Source organism: Solenopsis invicta, chromosome 15 (genome assembly GCF_016802725.1).
Source record: "Solenopsis invicta isolate M01_SB chromosome 15, UNIL_Sinv_3.0, whole genome shotgun sequence".
In the NCBI taxonomy this organism is placed as follows: domain Eukaryota; kingdom Metazoa; phylum Arthropoda; class Insecta; order Hymenoptera; family Formicidae; genus Solenopsis; species Solenopsis invicta.
Window position 1 is genome coordinate 6,143,670 of NC_052678.1, and position 22,229 is coordinate 6,165,898.

General features: G+C 30.7%; 3 protein-coding genes across 8 annotated transcripts in view; all 3 read right to left on the minus strand.

The window, feature by feature from the left end:
* LOC105207336 (cardioacceleratory peptide receptor) overlaps positions 1–10,554 on the minus strand; it is a 72,323-nt gene extending 61,769 nt beyond the window's left edge. Inside the window, exons 1-2 of one of the 4 annotated variants that reach the window (XM_039457719.1) lie at positions 10,037–10,554; positions 1,344–2,040 (exon numbers count right to left, since the gene is read on the minus strand). In XM_039457719.1, coding sequence (XP_039313653.1) covers positions 1,344–1,550 — 207 coding nt within the window. In that variant the 5' untranslated portion in view covers positions 1,551–2,040; positions 10,037–10,554. The remainder of the gene's footprint in view (positions 1–1,343; positions 2,041–10,036) is intronic. The other 3 variants (XM_039457718.1, XM_039457717.1, XM_026138629.2) reach the window with 3 other exon arrangements.
* A 777-nt stretch (positions 10,555–11,331) lies between these two features.
* LOC105207197 lies at positions 11,332–14,658 on the minus strand. The gene is made up of 4 exons (XM_011176631.3): positions 14,234–14,658; positions 13,846–14,024; positions 13,416–13,576; positions 11,332–12,938 (listed from the first exon to the last, which is right to left on the minus strand). Exons 1-4 carry the CDS (start codon positions 14,412–14,414, stop codon positions 12,740–12,742), a joined length of 720 nt encoding a protein of 239 aa, XP_011174933.2. The 5' UTR covers positions 14,415–14,658; the 3' UTR covers positions 11,332–12,739.
* Positions 14,659–16,986: 2,328 nt separating this feature from the next.
* On the minus strand, positions 16,987–22,229 carry LOC105207188. Of its 3 annotated transcripts, none has more exons than XM_026138630.2 (5): positions 22,086–22,229; positions 19,835–20,066; positions 19,008–19,189; positions 18,110–18,270; positions 16,987–17,610 (listed from the first exon to the last, which is right to left on the minus strand). In XM_026138630.2, the coding sequence occupies exons 2-5, from the start codon at positions 20,013–20,015 to the stop codon at positions 17,409–17,411; spliced, it is 726 nt and encodes a 241-aa protein (XP_025994415.1). In that variant the 5' UTR covers positions 20,016–20,066; positions 22,086–22,229; the 3' UTR covers positions 16,987–17,408. The 3 variants fall into 3 exon arrangements, with proteins under 3 accessions (XP_025994415.1, XP_039313765.1, XP_011174925.1); XM_039457831.1 differs by lacking the exon at positions 22,086–22,229 and adding an exon at positions 20,535–20,592; XM_011176623.3 differs by lacking the exon at positions 22,086–22,229 and having other exon boundaries at positions 19,835–20,209.

Sequence of the window (22,229 nt, forward strand, 5' to 3'; positions counted from 1 at the left end):
TAAATTTATCGCTCGTGTGCGATCGTGCAAGAAAGCATATAAAAATAAGAGGCAGTTTTAAACTTTATTGAGATTTTCCGTCACGCTTCCTTAAAAAGTTACGCGTTCTTATCGCGCTTTTTCTCTGCGCGAGTTCTGACGCGCGTGAAAAAAAGAAAAAAAAAAGAAACGACGTAAAAGCGAAGTTTCGTATGAATTCGTTACGCGAACGCGATGCTCGTAAGTGAAAAAAAAAAAACCATGAATATCCTGAATAGAATACGGTAATGGAACGTATGCACGCGTGTCAAAATTCAATTTTCTAACAGGTAGTTTTCCAGCAGGCATCTTAACCTACTTTGTGTTCGAGTTTAAACTTTCCAGATTTAAAAAGGAAACGCTTTTGTACGAAATCATATTGCATCTACTTGGACTGCAGTCCGAGAACGGTTTTGCGAAGCAAAAACGTGATTGCAAATACACGCAGTCGTATTTTATTGTACAGTCTGTCTGTCGTGCGATTCGAACCACTCGATAGCGTTCTATTATAAAACACAGAATATTTATTTTTCAGTAAACAATGTACAGCAAATCCATTGAAATACACATAAAAAAGTTATTTTTATTGCGACGAAAAACGATGTTTATGCCTTGAATAGTTTTACTGCATTCGTATGCGTCTAGCGTATAAATATTCCACCCAAATCATATTTAAGATTTAAATTTTATTCACTTTTTATGTACATGTTTACACACTCATACACGCACACACAAAATTTAAAATCGCAGTTAAATTGCCATGTATAAAGTTAATAACACATCCAAAGCTACAAAGTTTTAGTTATTACAGCAGACACAATTGAAATTATAAAATAATAATAATATTTTTTAAATCTATTATAAATCTTAGATTAAAGAATAGAACAAAAAAATTAAATAAAGACGGGCTAAATATTGATTGCTTTGAAAAATCATTGTTTTGAAAATAATTGCTATTAAGAAATAATTCACATATGTATGTATGTATATTGAAATATTTATGTTTAGAATATATATTACTCTTCAACATTTGTACGCACACACACACACACGCACGCACGCACGCACGCACGCACGCACGCACGCACACACACACACATATTAGATTGACATTTTTTAAATATATATTTTGAACATAAATATATCAGAAGTCGATAAAAAATATTTATCCACGTGCCTGTCACAAATCTTTTATACAACGGATTCAAAAATAACCGTGACTTCAAGAATTGTATACCATGCGCAATCCGTATCGTTTCACGCAAACTTTATACGCAAAATGCAAAATATAAAATATAAAATCGAAAATGCCAAGCTCTACTCACCTCGTAGAAGTAAAACGAGTCAATCTGCTCCGTCGTATTGACGTCAGGCAGCGATGTGATGTTGATGTAATCCGGCAAGGGATAGAGCTCGTCGGTGACATTCCCCAATTCTCCGACACGTTCCAGATCGAAACCGGCCGTCAGATTCCAGTTGTCGATCCACACTTCGTTCGCGGACATGGTTGTTCCGATCGACAGTGTCCTCATGGATACCGTTCAGGTTTTTGCTCCGCGAGCTTCCCGTAGAAAGATCATTGTCGTCGGCTAAATGTTGGCCGACCTCGTGCTTGAGGAGACGCTCTCGCAATGACTTGAAGTGGACTTCCGTTAATTACGTATCTTGGGACACCAAACACTTAGGAAAATACAGGAAGGTCCGCGAGGTCCCGTTTCTGATCTTCCACGACTCACTCGTTGGGCTAGGAATATTTGAAGAAATAATTGAACGATTCAGTCCGAGCATGTTCGAAACAGAAAGAAATGCACGTGTGTCCCGCGCGAATACCATCGCTGCACATAATGCGCGTACCAGTTCGAAGAGAGTTATGGTTTCTCGGACAGCACGAAATTTAGCATCACTTATTTACGACTGCGTTCACTAGTATCGAGTCCTTAAGTTCTGAAAGAGAACAGTTCGTTTCTTTCTCCATGAAGGATGCATCCAGTGGCCGTCCAAGTGAGCTCGAACTTTATTTGCCTAATGCAAAGAAATTGCATTCGATATAAAAAAATTCATTTAAATAGGAAACTATTAGCTGAACAATAAATCATTTGCAGTCATAATAAATGACAATCTAATTTTAACTTTACATTAATGATATTTGCTAACTACCTTGTATGTATTTGCATAACATAAATAATTTTTTTTTTTTTAAATAACATGCAAAGTACAGTTTAACACATTGATTACCACGTGACATTCTTGTATGAATGACATTAAATTTTCGTGAAAAGGCCCGTTGTTTAATATTTTATTGCAATGAAAAGTAAATTATAAAAGGAAATGTTTGACTTTCAGGAAGTTTTACATGAAATTGAATGTCATTTATATATGAGTGACGTTAAAAGCAGTCAAAAGTGTCAAGAGATAATACAAATTTTTATAGTTTGAATTTTTATAGTTTGAAGTTATAAGAAAAATACGTGTTTATGTTATTTCGTTAAAATAATGTTGACGCAGCAACAATGCAAGTAGAATGGAGATTGTTGAGAGACATTAAATCATAAATAATAAACAGATATATATCGTTGTTCGGGAAGAAAAGCTGAGTAAAAGAACATCAACCAGATATTTTTGTTGCATTATAGTTATCATACAAAATTAAATGATTTATTTTTCAGGAAATATGCAATTTGTTTTATCATTTAAATAATAATTATTATCAATATCTAATTTGTGGATTAATTATTAAAAAATCTAAATATTTTAACATATTTCCATATATATATTCTCATTGAAAACGTTGTGCAAATTAAAAATGCTGCGATAAATATTGGATACTTATGAATATGCTTAACATATTAATAATTATGTACATCATCATAATTTATAATAATGTAATGAACAAAAATCAGCATAATATATTGCGAAAGATCGTGTACGTATATTAAAAATTATTTCGTCGCATTAGAAGCCATTTCGTCAATGTACTAACGTACATGTTATTAACGATAAGACCAATTCCTAATCTCGCCGATTGAATCTGAGTCAGAAGTAGTGTCCAAGAAAAATAAACAAGTCGATATCGCGAAAATTCATTAGAATCGTCTCATTGTTTGCCAAAAGCTGGACGCTACAATATTTTCCATTCAAGAAATTCGCCACGCGGAAGAATTACAACTCCAATTTTGATTTCTCATTCTCGTTTCGTAGGACGATGACTTGACGGGAAATCCGATGTCGCGGCCGTTTGTGTGTATGTACATATACCATCGAGAAACGCCGTGGTCAATTTCTTACTCGCGAACGAACGTTGTAGCTTATTTTGATTTCTAGATCTTGGCGAGCCTGCCGAATGATACATCTCTTATGATGCCGCAATGAATTATCGCCGCGCGTATTAACAGTAACGTGAGTTGACAAGTAGACAAACAGCCATTGTGCTAACGGACATTAAGTAAAGTCTTCCGTGTCGCGAAGCATCGCTTTGACAGACAGAGCATAAATTCCTTCCGGTAATTTTGTCTTTTATCGCGAACAAGCTGATTACTAGCCGCGGAGTGGTTGGTAGCAATGCGAACAATTCTGCTTTGCTTTTGCTTTGAGGCAACAAATCTTCTCATCTCTGTAAATGTTACGTTTCTCTAACGTCATCCTTATGAATAATGGCTTTTATAACTCTAGATATGTCTCGCGGAAATTGTATAATGTAAACTTGGTAATAATGCGCAGTGTTTTGTTTTTTAAAAAAATGTTAAAGTGTCTCTTTGACAGACGAATCTAAATTTCTTCCGATAATTTTGTCTTTTGCAGCGAACGAGTTGATTAAATCGGGATGGTCGATAGAAATACACTGCTTTTTGTTGTTTGACATAACTAATCTTTTCATCGTTTCTCTAAACGTTAATTGAATTTTATTCTAATGGCTTTTGTAACTTTAGATGTGTCTCGAGGAAAGCATACAATGTAAACCTACTAATTGCTTTGCTTTTTAAAGACTGATAAATAGAATGTTTTAAAAGTAATCATTAAATTGTGATATATACATATATGTCTTGAATAGCCACTTGTGTTGTTTCTAGTTTTGTATATAAAATTGTCCATCTTGAAATGTTTCATTACAGATAATCAAGAAATTTTTAAAAAGCACAATAAAAACATCATTGTTAATAATACTAACAGTCAGTATATTATAAAGAGCTTCTTGAAATTTCCATTTAAATTAATACTAAAATTGAATTTACATATAAATTTGTATGTAAATAACTGTCATTATAACAGAAAATTAAGCGATATTTGAAAATTGAGTGTATTATAATCCGGGATGTAAGCGATACGTTCTTCGCGGCGCTATTTGATTTAGTGCTTCGGTCGACTAGCGTGTCATTTCATTTCGTCGTACATGCGAGTTTTATATTCTCGAAATGGATCGCGATGGCACATTTGTTTCTAGGTAACTGCCCGTTTGCTTTGATTATCCGCTCGTACTAAATCTTGGCGCGCCATGTGATACATTTCGTACATTTCCGGGACACATTAACGCGCGTGCGTTTACGTAGTCGTCGCTCGGCGCCGTAAAAAAATAAAGAAAAACCGTGAAGATTAGCACGGCACTTTAAATCGAGGAAAGATTGATAGCGGAATTTCGACAAGCGAACCTCCCTAAGCGACACGTTTGCCGTCTATCTCGAAACTTTTATCTTTTAATTGTAACATCGTAAACCAGAGTTATATCAAAATTTTATAATTGTCCAATATACGAATGTACGAATATCGCATGCAACGTACATATGTTCGATCCGTCAAGTTAACAAATGTATCTTCGTTAAGTTAGCAAAAGTAGAAATTCAATCAATTTGAATAATTATATGATTAAAAATATAAAAAAAAGGAATAAACGTTTTCGTTCTTTTTGAAATATAGCATTCTTTTTCGATTTCGTAAGAATATGTACGAAGTAAAATATGTACATCTGATGAATTTGCAGAAGGGATAACGAACATCGTTAATTAAAATTAATATAAACGTCAACGTTTTTACGTTTCATATAGGATAAAATCCGTTGTAGCATTTAAATGTGAAACGAAATGGGATCGAACTGTATCAAGTAGAGCAGATTGCACAAGAGACATTACATTTTATATTCTATCGATTGATTTTATATCAATTCTTTTTAGTTTTCGAAAGTTTGTCAAAACGAGTCGATTGGTTTCGGCGCTCAATTGCATTCAGCGTAAACAATCGAGCATTGTTAAGCAAACTATTGTTGCCGAGTCGACAAGTAATTTCAATATGAGCGTGCTCTACGAATATTTGTCATACCTTTGTTGAGCACATCGACATATAATAGCAATCATGCCGGAAGCAACTCTTGATAAGTTCTAGGATGTAAATCGAAAATCGTTCACGTTTCCTGACACGAATGGAACAGGAGTTTGCCCGTTACGCGCTTCACTAACCGAGGAGATAGTGAAGCGCGTAACGAGCAAAGGATTGTTATCCTCTCGGGACCAAAAATAATTTCTTGAATGCGGCCTGTATCGGATTGTCATTCCTCCTTCCCTTTTATCAATTTAGGGCGAAAGTCGCGCGATTGTTTGCGCATCACGCAAAATAGAATTGTTTTTATTTGTTGCCACAGTTGTTGCACGTCGAGAGGACTTTGATAATTTATGAGAACACTCGAGGAAATATACGATGGTTATTATTAATTAGGGAATATATTAATTGGAAAAGCGATAAGTGCGAGCTTGTGTCAGTTCTCGTATGGATCATGACGGAAAACTCGTGAACCGACAAAATAAAAACCATCGGAAATCCAACTGAGAAACGTTTCATTCCATTTGGAAAAAGTTTCACTCATTACCGTGTGTTTTTATTTATGCTTATGCGATATTAATAAATTTCGGGTTTTTATAGATACGAGAATAATATAAATAAAAATGCATATATACTTGTTTCTGTGATATTATATGTGCAATGACAACAAAAAATATATTTAAAAACTAATAAATCTGTACGCAAAAATACAAATGCCATGTGTAGCAATTTATTTGTAATTAATATAAATATTAATAATTTTCTAAATCATAAGTTAAAACAATATAGGGGAAAGATAAAGCATTGTATAGAACAATTTATACTTTAAACTTAGACACACCGTCACGTCGTTACGAACATAAATAGAGATCAGCTTTAGGTGTTTGAATTAGATGTGTTGCATAAAGTTTAAATGTTTGACATGTAAACTTTCAGGAAACTATCTATACCGATTACAATTCTTGCACGTGCCATAACGGCGTGTTCAGCGAATGATTAGTTTTAATCGTTTCAACACGTTAAACTTACTACGTTTCACCAAACATAATTTCGCTCACTTACCCTGTATCTAATATTGACCAAATATTAAATGTGCGCAATGTACGTACGTATGTAACACGTTCATTTAATATCAAGTGACTTAGCCACACAGTATGTCTAACGGATTTAACATCGCTAGCTGGATTTTATCTAAATGTTAAAGTTTTAAAATATAAAAAATATCTATAAAAAAAAGACGTGACAATGTGAATTTTATTTTGCCATATAAAGACATTTATATGACAATTTGATACTCGAGGCAGTAATAATAGACAATTAGAAGAAAAGCTCTACGTGAATTTTGAAGATAAATTAACGTAATTATATAACGCATATTAACATATATTTGTATAAAATTTATGTACGTTGATTGCATATAAACCAACTATGTAAGTAATTATATAAGTTTTTTGTAAACTACTACATAAAATTCCATAGTATTAAATTCAATGTCATAAAAAGAGCATAATGAAAATCATTAAAAAAATCATGAATTCTCAAAACATGATTAACAATGTAATTTTATTGACGTGTTTCAACAAAATTAAATTAACTACTAAGCGAGAAGCTTAATACTCGCGTATACTAAGTAGTCGGATTAACGATTCACGTGAAATTCGATTATCCGTTCAACAATATGGGATTGGGAGACCTTCCTAGCCTGTTATTTTGCTTATTATCTTCCTAGCTTTATTATATTTTAATGGATATTTTTGCGCGAATTTACTTTGAAAGAAAGAAAGACAAAATGAGGAAAACAAGTATTTCTTAACATAAAAGTAACTTTTTTTCCATTAAATTACATCCCGTAGTGACATTGTTGTTGGAAAAAAAATGGAAATCCTACGACGCTGCGCGAATAATGCCGTGACGCATCTGATACTGACGCAAATTTTCAAGAGCGATTGTACCGTTCTTTCTCTTTCTCTCTCGCAGAATCCTACAGGCAATATTTTTCGCAGGGTTCATTGAAACGATCGCTTTATCTTCAGCCGAATTTACTAACGCATCTAGTCCACGATTTATCTCCATTTGTTTACAACACACGTGTGCTACATACAAATATTTTACATGTCACATTAAAAGCATTACTGAAAAAAAAAACATAAAACATGTTTTCGAATCGTGAAAATATGTGAACTCATTTAAATAGACTACAATTAATTTTCACGTCTCTTAAAAGAAATGGTACTAAAAATTATTACACTGTCTGAATATCTCCTAAACAATTATACAACTAACATATAATTTTTAAAGCATTTTAGTAATTTGTGTAATTTATACTGCTTATTTTTTTACTGTAATAAAATTTATACATAATACATAAATATGTTGTTATGTATAACGATTAAAACTCGCACATCTTTCGCATCATTGTATGTAAAAGAAATTTTAAAACATCCAATTATTTTATTTTTTTAAAGCTTATTTCGCATCATAACCCGATTGTTTTAATAAATTCAGAGAAACGTCCAATTAATGTCCAATTATTATACATCAGGTTGTTCTCTTTTGTTTCTGTTTGAATTTATATTATCCGTTTCAACATACATACTATAAATTGTATAAAAGAGAAAATGATTTTTCAAGAAAATATTGCTACATATTTCTTTTTTGTTTTATGTTTTTTTTTCAAAAATTTGAATTTATTTATTTTAAAAACGAAAAATTATAAAAGAATCATTCATTACATATAAAGTTAAATATAATATACAAGTAGTTAATTTTATTACTTTTAAAAGAAATTTCAAAAAAAAAAGAAAGAATGTCAAGCTACAAATAGAAAGTGTATATTATATTTTTTTATTATTTTTAAATAGAAAAGTAGGCCTTCTATTGAATAAGGAAGAGAATATTCTATTTTTTGTTACTATAATTAGCACGGTAATTGCAACAGAAAAATAGTTTTGATCATGTTGCTTTTAATTAGGTAATCTATCGATGTACTTGAGTATTTGCTTTCTAGAACTCTTTTGAGATACCGGATATCGAAGGCATAGTTTACCGCGCGTGTCCTAAGTATGCCTTGGCTTTTTCTAATCACCACAAGTAAAGGGTGTTACAAGGCGTTACAAGCTGCTGATTCTAAAAAGATAATATTGACGATGGATGGTCCTCTTTGATCTCCCGTACAGCGACGCAATCGCGTAATTCACGATACACGCGAATTACACGTTCAAAGGAACACATGACATCGATGGCGGACCAATAACATAGCATTAATCGAAGCGATTTACCGAGAGATTATTATTAGAAGCGCAAAGCAAGATGTTCGCGTTTTGTATTGTACAATTTTTGTTTTTCCTTTTAATTAACTTTTCATTAATTCCTTTAATTCCCTTAATTAACGTGCCGCACTGCATTCCTTTAATTAACGTGACGTATAATGATTTGCAAAAAAATCACTTAAGCTTATTATGTAGAAGGTAGAGAGGGGAATACAGGTTTCAGATTAAAAAACAAATAAAAAAGAAATGTAAATAATGGAGCAAACGCAGCGATTTGTGAGACTGCCATATGGTAAAGCAAAATTAATATCACTTTTTTTTAATTATGGGTCTTGATTTTCAATTACTCTGATAATTAAAATTTTTTAAAAGAAATATGTGTGTGTACACTTGACAAACAAAAATATTTCTCTCACGCGTTATAAAAAGTAAAAAAGAACCATGTGCAAGCGTATTTTTATTCTATATTTATTTCGAATTGCAAATTTTTTGAGACAGGAACAAAAGAGGAGTACCATCAGGAACCTCTTTTGTTCTAAAAAAATAAACACTTGGAAAAGAAACTTGGACACTACGCAGACTTTAAAATCAAATTGCTTTCTACGGGTTTGTTATTACACTTTTGTTTTCAATCTAAATTTACGACCGATATCAAAATGCTTTAAATTCTATCATTGACACTTTGAAATCGATGATAAATTCGGACTTGAAACAAGAGAGATTTATCTGAGAAATGAATTGCATATTTCTCAATTTGGCAAAATAACTGGGTTATGTACGCAAAATGAGCATTGCAGAAAAAAAACAATAAAATAATATTTTAAAATAAATATAATATGTGAAGGTATTAGTTATCTTTTTTATTTTGTAAATTGAAACAAAATTAAAACTTAAAACTAATTAAAACTAATGAACTAAATTTTTGTTAAATAAAAACGGTTAAATGAAGAAAAAAATTTATAAATTTAATTAGTTTTTTAATTCACGACATTGTACTAACATATTTCTAGATTTATCAGCGAATAAATTATCAATTTGTATTAATAGAAGTATAGAATAATAAAATAAACTTGTTCTTTAATTTTGGCATTTTGATTAAAAAAGAAAGTGTGTGGTGTGTCTATTTCTTTAAAAAAAAAGGTATCGCTCATATACTAAATATTTATAATTCTTAATTATACTTAATAAGAATTGAACAAAATGTGTGTATCTACGAGTAGTAACTATAGTATTAGTCTTATATCTTATTGTATAATATATGTATATTTACTTCCATTATATTAATTCTAATTAACTGGAAAATAGCATTACGAGTGGAAAGTGACGCTTTATGGGGAAGAAAAAGAATCCGTTATGTGTGAAACATCGGTGGAAAATGATCTCACGGGCATGAACAAAATCTCGATATTATATTCAACAAGTTATTCAATTTTCTGTAAATTCACCTTAGCGAGGGTGCCCACGAAAAATTGGCAAGCATTACATACGTCTCAATACGAGTCATTGGAGATGCCATCGCAACTATGTCCGTGAGAGAGAATGTGAATTGTACCTGAGAAAGACCTGTTTCTCCACTAAATGCAAAAAACACTGTCTGTCGATCTCGATCTGTTTCGCAGCACATGTACACGAAACGAATGATTAGCAATATCAAATCGCTTCCTTCAGTGATCTCGATCGACGGATCCGAGCATTGACGTATTTTCTTTTTGTTTCTGTTTTTTTAATATCAATAATTTTCAATGCTGTTCCGAAGGATATTTTGCTAACGATCGAATCACGCAGCTCGTTTCATGTGTTTATTTCGTTCTTTAGTCTTTTTGGTCTCAAACTTGCATTTCGTCACGTATTGTTCGGACAAACGGATGGGTACAGGGTGAAATGATCCTACGAAGAGAGGGCGAGTAAAGACACACTCGCTCGTACGACGCGCGGAACGCGACTGAAAGCGCGTCCAAGCGCCGGTCCGAGAGAAGGATCAGAGAAAATCACCGGTTCGACGCGGCGTCGCGCTCGCACGCGCCCACGTTCGCGCACGTGTCGAGGGGGATTCGCGAATTTATTTTTCGATAATAAAACAATATACACCATAATATATTAATAATATGACATGACACTAGATTTTATATTATTATGTAATTTATTGATCAAAAGTATATGTGTGAAAGAGAGAGAGAGAGAGAGAGAGAGAGAGAGAAGAGATATTTATACATTGTCTCAAATTAACAATAAATTTGCGAGTTAAATCACTTTTATTTGAGTAAATATAATTAAAAATTATTTAAAAACAATGCCTGCCAATAGTTGGCCAACATTTTATTAAAAGATTATTTTAATTTTGTACTTATAAATAAAATCTACAAAAAATATAAAAAATGGTACTTAATTTTTAATTTTAAAAATACAAAAATATTGTTTAATTCTTATGGTACGATATAAAAATGTGCTTTATTAGCAAAATTATGGGTATCTCAAGTTCGATCACATTTTTATCTATTTGAAGTAGTTAAAAAAAAATGTTCAAAAATTCATGAATATACTTTTAAGTTTCTAAAAACAAATGTCTGCACTTTTTTTGAAAAAAAGAATGTAATATGATTTAATTATTTTTTGAAGTTCCGAGTAACTTTCATGGATAGAAATCGATCGAACACGGAATACAAGTACCCATTGGGTCCTAAGAATTAAAGTCATTTATATTTAACTTACAATCAGTATCTTGATTAATTCTGACAATGAATTTAATATTAAACAATATATATTATTTCAATATTATCCTATATTTTTTTAATTGATAATACTTTCCTTAATACTCTATAATAACTATTTTAGCTATATTAAAAATGAATAAAAAATTGTTATTTATAATATAGAAATATATTACATGTATATAATGTTCTTTCACATATTTTGAACAAAAAGTTTTGTTGTAGCTATTTAATGTACACGTTATTTATTTTAACAATAATCGAAATTATGAGAAAATCATATTTGCATTACATACACTTGAATTGCAATAACGATATTTTATGGGCATCTGAACAGTTGCTTGTTTCCAGGACACTGGGCTTGAATAGGTTGCAAGAATAATCCTCGATAATCCGCAAAGTTAATTAACGCTGAATGAGATTTCGCGATATTGGGTGGAATTAAAACCATGGAAATTGATTGCAACTGATCGAAATTGACTGGAATTAAAGCAAACTAATCGAAGTTGAGAGAGATAACGATAAGCTCAATAAAATCCAACCACTTGTTGGCGCAACAAGTATATTTATTCAGGAACAACAAATACGTCGATACAATTACACGCATGCTTGTCAATGCTCGCTAAATCCTCGCTGAACCATTATAATAATATTTGAGTCAGAAAAGTTATGTGCAGACGTTACAGAAAGCTTAATATTATATATTGAATTTCTATTAAAATTTCTTCCAGTTTTTTTTATTTGTTTTAATTTAAAATAATTGTGCTATGCATAATAATATTTATTGATTTTTTTATTAAAAAATCAATAAATATTATTTTCTACTGAAATTCTAGGTAATAACTTGAGTTCTTTTAAAGTACATAGGGATATAAATAAATATCTTTAATTTTTTTAAACAAATTACATTACTTTAAATATATTTAAAAAATGGATAATGGCGTGAAGGATTATTATCTTTTCATAGGGCATGATATAAATAGAGGACTTTTAATCTAGATTTCTTCTCTCTTTGACATAAGGTCTGCGATCTTAAATTCTGGCCACGCGATCTACATGATATTACTACAAATTACGGTACACGTTCTGACACGTAAAGTGCAACCCGCATTTAGCCGCGTATGCATGGAAGGTATGTCATTAAAATTTTGTAACACCTATATATTCCGAGTGCATCCGAATGTCGCGAATGCACGTTTATCGGAACGGAAGTTACGTCTGGCCGCGTTTCAACAAGAAGCCGATAATAATATATTTAACATACGTTTGACGCGACGAGAAGGCACCCTTTATTGTCATTCGTTCCAATGCGTCATGATGACATACAAGGAATATTGAAAAGATCGTGGTATAGCAAGAAATTATAATATTTACTCTACAATAAAAAGTCAAGAGAATTATGTTGTTATTGTATCGCCTTTGTTGCCATCAGGTCAATTATTAAAATAATTTTTTACCCATTATCTTAACTATACAATTAATACCGTGGAAATACTTCTTTCCGTCCTCGTCCACCAAATCGAAGAAATTTGTTGTCAGATACTCTTCGAATCCCGTATCTGCTGCTATTTTTTGCGAAATAATCGATGTGCACACCGAGACTGTCACTGGAACACCGTACCTAGATCCGATAAGGTCCCTAAAATAAAATTTAAGTTACACGTTAATAAATAAAATCCAAAAGTGATTAAGATGAATTAACAGAGGCCATGTATAAGAAATTAGAAATAGTTTGCGTATAATTAATGAGACCTTAGCGGATCTATGTATGGAATTCTAGTGACAGTCTCGGTATGAAATAATGAGGCCAACTTATAGATATGACGAATATAAGTTTGATCCATCAAATTTCATACTTCTAAAAATATATATTTTTATCATTTGGTTAATATCAAATTTATAATTATAACGGAGAAAATAATAAAAGTGTCAGAGATCGAGAGTGATAGATGATCAACGTTATTCAAACCTGAAACTTTTTAGAAGAAAGAGAAAAAGTTATTTTACTTTAGAAAAATTTATATAATCTTTAAAAACTTTAGACTATGGAATTGCGAGCTATCGCTAATTGTATTTTTTATTTATGGACCAATTAACGTTTTAAAATAGGGCATACCTGACTTTCAGCATACTCTTGGCTAAACCGTATCTTCGATAATCGGGATGTACACTGAGTCCAGTGGCATACAGACACTGATCAACTTTGTAATGTTCGTACATTTTCTTCTTTGCATTAGATATTGTTTCCAATGTCTTTTTGCATTTCTTTGACTTAAACTGTAACGATTATCATTTTCAACTTTTGTTTGCTATTGTTTTCGTAGAGCTATTGTGATAAATCTTTATAATATAATTTTTATAATTGTATATTATATAAAATTATATTTGTTATTATATTGATTCTTCTCTTATATTACAATTTTATTACTATACATTGCATTAGAACAATATTATAAACACTACACAATATAGTTTGTAAAATAAAGTGGGTGGCAGTTTAATTTAAGCAAACAACCAATTTATTCACAAAGCTTAATGAAGCACACCTGGTAACTGGAATTTTCTTTCTGATTTTTATTATCGACACGTAGAATATTTATAGCTGCGAGTATGGGTTTCCCACCAGTGGAATTGTCAAGAAATGTCGCTATTGATATGCCTTGTGCAAGCGATAAGCGCCACATCGTGCTTATGTCTTGTATGAATAAGGAATCGTCTTTTGCATCTAAAATAAGATAAAGTAATGAAGAGAACAATACGGAATTATCATGATAAATTAAAAGAAATCAATTATTTCTCTCTTCATATAAAGGTCTGCCTGCAAAGATAAATAGTCTTTGAGAGATCTTTTTTCACAGTTTTTTCCTTAATTTCAAATCCGCGAATGGTGAATAAAGTCGTCGTTAAAAGTTATCAAATAAACGCGAAACTTACTTAAATACTGGCAAATCGGTTCGTAGGTTAAGAAGTATGTGCACATATGTTGAATCACATCCTCGTATCGGTCTTCGGGAATCTCTTGAATCGTGAACTTCATCAGCTTGCCATTCGTATCCACCTTTTCGATCAGTTGCCAAACTTTGGGTGGTTGATCCGATGGTCTGATGCGCAGCATTTTCTCTGTCGCCTTCTGTAGATCTGCTAGGTCTCGAATACTTAAATTCTAATGTTTTTACATATGCATTCGTATCAGGCAACACCTTTTCTATGTTATGAGTGTTAGCATTAATTACGCGACCTCGGCCATTATCAATCGAAAATTTCTGGCTCTATTATTAACTGTATCATTATGTTTGTTGCACTATTCAAAAAAGACTGACGTAACATACAATATTACATAATAATGGAAATTTCTTGGATACACAGCTGACATTCAATAATTATAATTTATAAATTCATCGTTGTTTCAAAGAAACGAAGATAACAAGATAAATTAAAAATTTAAATATAAATTAAGAGAAAACATAAATTGTAATTTTATTTAATTCTTAAAAAAAATATAATATTATAACACTTCAACACATTTGATTTACATTTGATAGATATAATAAACCTTTAATACTATATGTATATAATATTATATACAAATTTGAGATTGATATTATACGTGATAGTAAGATATATGTACTTTAGGAAACTAAAGAATATTTTATAATTACATGTAACAATACTTAATAATTAATGATCTATATACATTTCTTATGCAACTGTCCACTCGTATTAATGTCATAATAAATATTTCATGATATTACAACACTTATCTATTCGTTAGCACAACATATATAGAATTTTCTTTAAGAAATTTTAAATTTTTATTTAAAATTATTTGACATTGTAACAGATATCGTCATTTATCAGATATTGACGTTAGACATGTTAGCTACTATCAAGGTTTACGGTACTCACTATAAAATATGGAACACACCAACGCATTAGATACTTAAAGTAGATAGATAAATCTATTCTTTATCACAGCCGATTTTTTAAATTCGCATTTGTTGCAAAATGGCGCTTATCTGGATATAAGAGTTTTCACCTAAAAATTGATAGATTTTTTGGCTATAAAAACGAAACTAAGATATAAAAAAACTTTATAAAAAAATGTGAAAAAAATGAAAAATCGATCTTCTTTTACTCACCTAGGTGTATGTAACTTAAATCAAATGTGGTAATTCTAAAACTGGAGCAAGTTGTTCTTGAAGTTTTTGTGAAAAACAAAAAACTGAAGCTTTGATCTCTGTCCTCCATAATAAATTATAAAATTATTTTGATTATTAATTATTACAAGATCGCAATGTGTATTTTTAAAATATGTATTGAGACCGTATAATTTTTTATGTATTAAGGCCACATGATTTTTTATATAACTTTTAAATTCTTGCAATTATCCTATTTTCAGACATTTAAATGGGCACATTGAAAATTGTATATTTTAATACGCATGTCTGATATATTACTATTCAGACGTTTAGATTAGTATTCAGATGTTCAAACTTATATTGGTATGTTAATTACACTATATATGTAAATGTCCCATTTGTCAAGTATTTGGAACATATCTCACGTTCGCATTCCGAATGTACGTAACAATTAATGAAGAATTGTTGACATTATATGTATAATTAATGTATTTGTCATTATATGTATAATTAATAGTTCGTGTAAAACTAATATGAATAACACGCAGAATTAATATATGGAGAAAATTATAAAATCAACGTCACTGTGTCTTATATACATACAGAGAAAACTGCATTGTCTAATTTCAATGTCACAAAAATTTCTTTACTTTTATATCTATATTACTAATTGAGAAATTTAATATATAAATTGAGGACTTCGAATTGTAGTATTTTGTTAACATTTTTTAATATAATTTATGATAAATTCTTCCAAATTTTCAACGAGCTTGTTTTACTATTTTCTTTTTTGCTTCAAACACGATAAATATTCAGAAAATTTGAAAGATTTTTCTCTGTATGTAACTAAGACGATTTTATTTGGCACTTTTCCATATGTTAATTATATAAATTTTACATGTTTTTTGCCAGTTTGTGTTATAATAGATCAGCCGATCATGAGAAAGCATGAAAATCATGTTTAATTAGAAGATTTCGAATAGAACCCGTTCACTGGCGCCTCTATGCACAAAACGTGTACTTTGTATTGCGTGGTCATGGATATTTCCGATGGATAACATACCGTCCAAGTCTTCAATTCTATTCTGTGTTACGTACAGAGGCGAGATTTTCCAATAAATAATGTGACGTCAAATGACGTCTTAATAATACCTTAATGACGCCTCTATCGTCAACAAGATGTCATTAAAATGTCATTTGTTATCTTATTTGCTAATTTAAATAGTTCTTTTCATTATTAATTCACCGTTTTATTTTGGCAATTAAATTAGTATTAATAAGTCAATGAATAAGTATTTAAAATAAATTAAAACTATTTATCATGAAAAATTGATCTTCTCTTAATTTTAATAACTCGAAACGTGTTATTTATATATTTATTAAAGGTTTTTGTTCGGTTGATTTCACTTACAAAATTATTTATTTATTTCTATATGTGTACATTTTTTGCATGACAATTTATAAAAAAAAACAAATGTATACAATAATATGTATATTTTTAAAAATGAATAATGAGACAATGAATTGATAACTTTACGTTTCGGAAAGTAAAGTTATAGAAATTTTATTTTCAAATAAAATATGCCTACGTTCTTTCATTGTATTTTGCATCAATCTAGCATACATTATTTTACAGGCGGATATTTAACATTATTTCGTTGGGATTTTCGTGTTATGTGCATCGTTTGCCGTATACAGGAGATATTATTAATATTATGCAATAATATTAAATCCATTCCAAAAGCATCTAAATATTACAAATGCATCTTCTTTAGAATGGAAATTAGATTTGCTTGCATTTCGAAAGAAAGTACTGATAATAATGTATCGAAAAGATGCCCTGTATTGTTACTCATTTCAATGCATTAGATAACGTTGAGGAATTTGGAGCAATTTGCAATAGAAATTATAAAACGCAACTTCAAGTTACAAAATTTTAATCTCTAATTTTTGGATATCGTTTGATCATATTAAAGCAATTTTTTACCCATGATTTTAAAATTCTCGGACTTAATGCCGGGGTAATATTCTTTTCCATCCTTATCAACCAAATCGACGTACTTTTTCGTCAGAAATTCTTCAAATCCTGCACCCGCCGCCGACTTCTGCGAAATTATCGATGTAAACGCGGTGGATGTCGCTGGTATTCCGTACATAGGTCCGATAAGATCCCTATTTAAGATATATGAAACATTAATAAATAACATTGATTAATGTGATAAATATATTGAATAAATAATATTAACTGGAAAAAATTAGAAGTGGTCCTCATATCAATGATAGTGTAACAAGGTCAACTTGTTGATAAGATAAATACAAACCCATACAGCACGAAACAGTCAATAATTTTGCTTGTATAAAAATTCAATTCAAATAAAATTGTTAAATTCTATATTTCTGGATATATGTAATAATATAACTTTTTAACATTTTGTTAATATTGTTAATATAAAATATATAATTATATCGGAAAAGGTAAGAAAGATTAAGAACAGATAATCTGTATCGTTTGGACTTTTTAGATAAAAATAAAAGTTACTTTGCGCGCGCTTTGAAAAAGATTGACATAATCTTGAAGAACTTTGGACCGTGAAGTAGCGAAGACACTAATTTAATACATTTTTCATGTGTGAGTTAACACAACACATTTGAATATACACGCAAGTCGTACCTGATTTTCAAAATATCCTTGCCTAATCCATATCCACGATAATCGGGGTCAACGCTGAGGCCGATAGCGTACAAATACTTGTCAACTCCATAACGTTCGTACACCACCTTCGTCGCACTGGCTATGATATCGAACGTAATTTTGCAGTTCTCTGACTTAAACTGTAACGATTATCAATCCCAACTTAGTTACATAATTATATATTGTGACATATAAGGTACTTCGTATATTGTAACATACTACTTGATAAAATAGAAACAGGAAAATGATTCTTGACCAGTGGCGTAGCCAGCCAGAGAAGGGAACTGTGGGGGCTGCAACCCTCCTCCCCCCGAAATTTTTAATAGTTTCAATAATTTCGTAGCTTAATTTTAATATTTAAAAAAATATGATTTTTTTAAATTATTGTCAAAAGTTTAGCACACCTGTTTTTTATAAAAAAAAAATTGGAGTGTTTCTAGTGACAAAATAAATCTGCAAAAATAGAAACACGATGAACGGTTAACATGCTTTGTCGTTGGCTCTGGGTCGCGCGAAGTGTGGATAATATTTTACCGTATAGATGTGCCTAATTAATAATAATTATAGTGATAATTGTAACCAATTAAAGCTACAGCTTCCCCCCCCCGAAACTATTTCCTAGCTACGCCACTATCCTTGACATAATATTATAAAAGACGAAGGGCACTGACAAACAATTCAAAACATTTGACGGTTTATTATATGTATATTGACATAAATATTTATACACTGATATTTGTGTAATGTTTTTCATTGTTTTTACATGACAGTATTACTATGAAAAAACTTAAAATTATATTATATTATAATTGTATGATGCACGATAGAATGAACTGGAATAGAACCAAATTTATTAAGAAAACTTAATGGAACTAACCTGGTAGCCGGAAATACTGTCTTTCTGATCTTTATTGTCAACACCCAGAGCGTTCATACCGGCGAGTATGGGTTTTCCACCGTTGGGATTGTCGAGGTATGCAGCTATGGATATGCCTTCTGCGAGTAATAGGCGCCATATCGTGCTTACATCATGTACAAATAAAGGATCGTTTTTCGCGTCTGCAAATGAGATGGAGCAGAAAGTGAAAAGAATCAGTACATTGAGAAAAACAATTCTTTTTCTAATACATTTTCTTAAAACCATATATTTTGATACAAACACTTGCTAGTTCTGTTTAAGTAAAAAAACATTCAAGTAAATAAATTTGAATTACCTTGAAGTATTACCTTGAATATATAACTTTGTATTTTTTACATTTAAATAATGATTGTACAAATAAGCTAATAGTCTTATTAAACTTAATTAAATTGTTTTCTTAGATTAAAATTTGATTATTTTAAATACAAAAACAGTTTAATAGTAAATATTTTTTAAAACTGCGAAAAAATTACTTGATTAAAAATTATTTCTTCATTTTATTTACATGAATATTTCAATTAAGAAATTTTTATCTTGATAACAGTAAATGAGCTGTTAGGACTGAGTAAATAATTTTTTTTGTATTAAGTAAAATTTTTTTGTTTTATATTTTTTCCTCTCGGTGTAGTGACGCATAAATCATAATTAAAACGAAAATTATTTTTTTAGCTGATCCTTTCTAAATCTCTTTTTTTTACTAATATTAGCTTCTTTTATTACAAATCTGTAAATGAGAGCTCATCACTAAAAGGATGTTACGTTATTAAACGCTCAGTGAAACTTACTTAAACAGGCACAGGTTACTTCATCGGCTAAGAAATAATTGCACATGTGTTGAACCGCTTCCTCGTACCGGTCCTCGGGAATCTCCTGAATCGTGAATTTCATCACTTTCCCATCCTTATCCTTCTTCTCGATTGTTTTCCAAACTTTGGGTGGCTGGTCCGACGGTCTGATACGCGGCATTTTGTCTATTTCCTTCTGTAAAGCTGCTCCGATGACTCCGATATTTACGTTCTGTGAATACAGTCGTGTCGAATGACACTTCGTCCAAACACCACAAAAACGTACGATTTTCAACATTAGTAATGCGACGACCTCTGCCCGATGCTAACGAGTCGGCCACCAACGATCGAATGGTCTGGGTTTATTATCAACTATATTATGCTCTTTGAGCTGCTCGCGCATAACGGATGTAATACTACTTGAAACACTGTCGCAATAATGTAAATATGTTATCATCTTTTCTCTCTATCTTGTTTGTACTTGTGCGTTTTTTTTCTCTATTTATATCTTATCTGTAGTGCAAGTATATTTTCAGAAAATAATTCCAATTTTATAAAATGATATATTGTTTTAAATGCCGAACAAGAAATAAATTAGACTTAAAAATGTGAATATATAATAATTATACTACGACGTTGAAAATAAAAGTAACAAGTAAACGCAAATTTATTTGCCATTTATAATTAATATTATACGTACATTTCTCGTACAATCTTCAACTAATATGAAGCTAAGAACACACGTTCAAGTCAACTTGTCAAATGTATTTATGCAAGTCAACTGAAACGTAGGCACCTTATTTGCGATAATTGTGCAGATTTGTTATCTAGACTTGCACAAGCGCGCTTGTACAAATATACATATATGCGCAACTTCTAAATAATTATGTGAAACGTACAATAAAGAATTGCATTTTAATTGAACAAAAATTAAATGAAAATAGCGATTGAGAAGCAATCATTTTATTATAAGAATAATTTTTTTAAAAAGTACGCGTAAATAAAGTTGATGGCTAAGTAAAAATTTGTGACTATTTTTGTGTAATAGTATTATTAATATTTATTAATTCAGCTGAGTAATTATAAAAGATATAATTGTAGATGAATTCCTTGATGTATGTTTCACTATAATTACTTTTATTCGCGCCAATTTTTGATTGGTCTGAACTTGCTACGTTTTGTTTACTTGAGCAAATCAGTTTGGCACAAGTATAGCAAAGATTCTTTAGATTTTTCATATTTACGCCAGTCACACAAATCAAAATAATTGTGCAGTCTTGTCATCTATACGCTTCAATAAACTTGCACAGGCGTACTTGCATACGTTTATTTGTGCGAACGGCTTTCATTGATAATCTAGAACATTTATCTGTTTGTTATCATATCGTGCACGTGCACGTGCAATTCTCTTTTGTAGATTAACATTATCATATATTTATATAACATGTCTTGGTATATTACTGCTAATTTTGCAGTAAAATTCTAAATTTATTCATAATGGCGTTAAAACATACATGATAATTGGAGCAATCATTTTAAAAATTTCTGCTAAAGGTGGACAAAATGGAATTAATTTTTAATGCACTCTATCGTTGCACGATAAAATTTTCGACCAGTACATTGACAACATTTGGCAATTTTTTTTAAATAAATATTGAAATAATTTTGTGTGAACAGTTTTTATAGTCATACTATTTCATAGCCATCTAAGTACGAAAATTATTTATTTTTAAAAATATGTACATTTTTGATGTTTTAATATTTAAATACTTAAATTCTTGTATGTGATAATTTTATTATGTTGCATTTATTAATTTTCGTACGTATTATGTTCATATTATTATTATTTATCATAATATGTTGTGTACAATTAGTATAATTAATTTGTCGTATAACTAATTTGAATCGAGGAAAAGTACGCAAAAATCAACATAACTAATGTAAAATCATACTGCCTTATGTAAGCACACAAAAATTTTTTTATGCTTGATTGCACCAATGTTATTTTACTTTTAAGCGAAACTTAAGTATGTGGCTTTATTTATTTAGGAAGAAAGATAAAGACAGTTACAAATGCTCGTTTAAAGCCAAACTAACGTTAGTGCAACCAGGCTTTAGTTAGTCAAACTGTAAAACTTTTGCAAACTTTTTTACATAATCTGTTAGAATTAAATATAAAATTTTAAATATAAAATTTTAAGTTTTTCCAATTATACGGTAATTTATAAACACCCGTTTTCACTTTTCATACCGTTATCACGTCGTCGTTATTCCACGTTACAATTCACGTTGTTAGCCGATCAGCTGATGACTACGGTCCATTTGATACTGCAAATGGTTTGAAGCATTTACGGCTGCGGTCCACTTGACACTACAAATACTTCGAAGCGTTTGA

Bases quoted from the DNA above. Each gene is read 5' to 3' on its own strand.
- LOC105207197 (XM_011176631.3), bottom strand. From the start codon at position 14,414: ATGCTGCGCATCAGACCATCGGATCAACCACCCAAAGTTTGGCAACTG. The intron at 13,577-13,845 runs GTGTGCTTCATT...TAATCGTTACAG, and splicing joins AAGAAAATTCCAGTTACCAG to TTTAAGTCAAAGAAATGCAA. The intron at 12,939-13,415 runs GTATGCCCTATT...ATTTTATTTTAG, and splicing joins AAGAGTATGCTGAAAGTCAG to GGACCTTATCGGATCTAGGT.
- LOC105207188 (XM_011176623.3), bottom strand. From the start codon at position 20,132: ATGTTGAAAATCGTACGTTTTTGTGGTGTTTGGACGAAGTGTCATTCG. The intron at 18,271-19,007 runs GTTAGTTCCATT...TAATCGTTACAG, and splicing joins ACAGTATTTCCGGCTACCAG to TTTAAGTCAGAGAACTGCAA. The intron at 17,611-18,109 runs GTACGACTTGCG...TATCTTAAATAG, and splicing joins AAGGATATTTTGAAAATCAG to GGATCTTATCGGACCTATGT.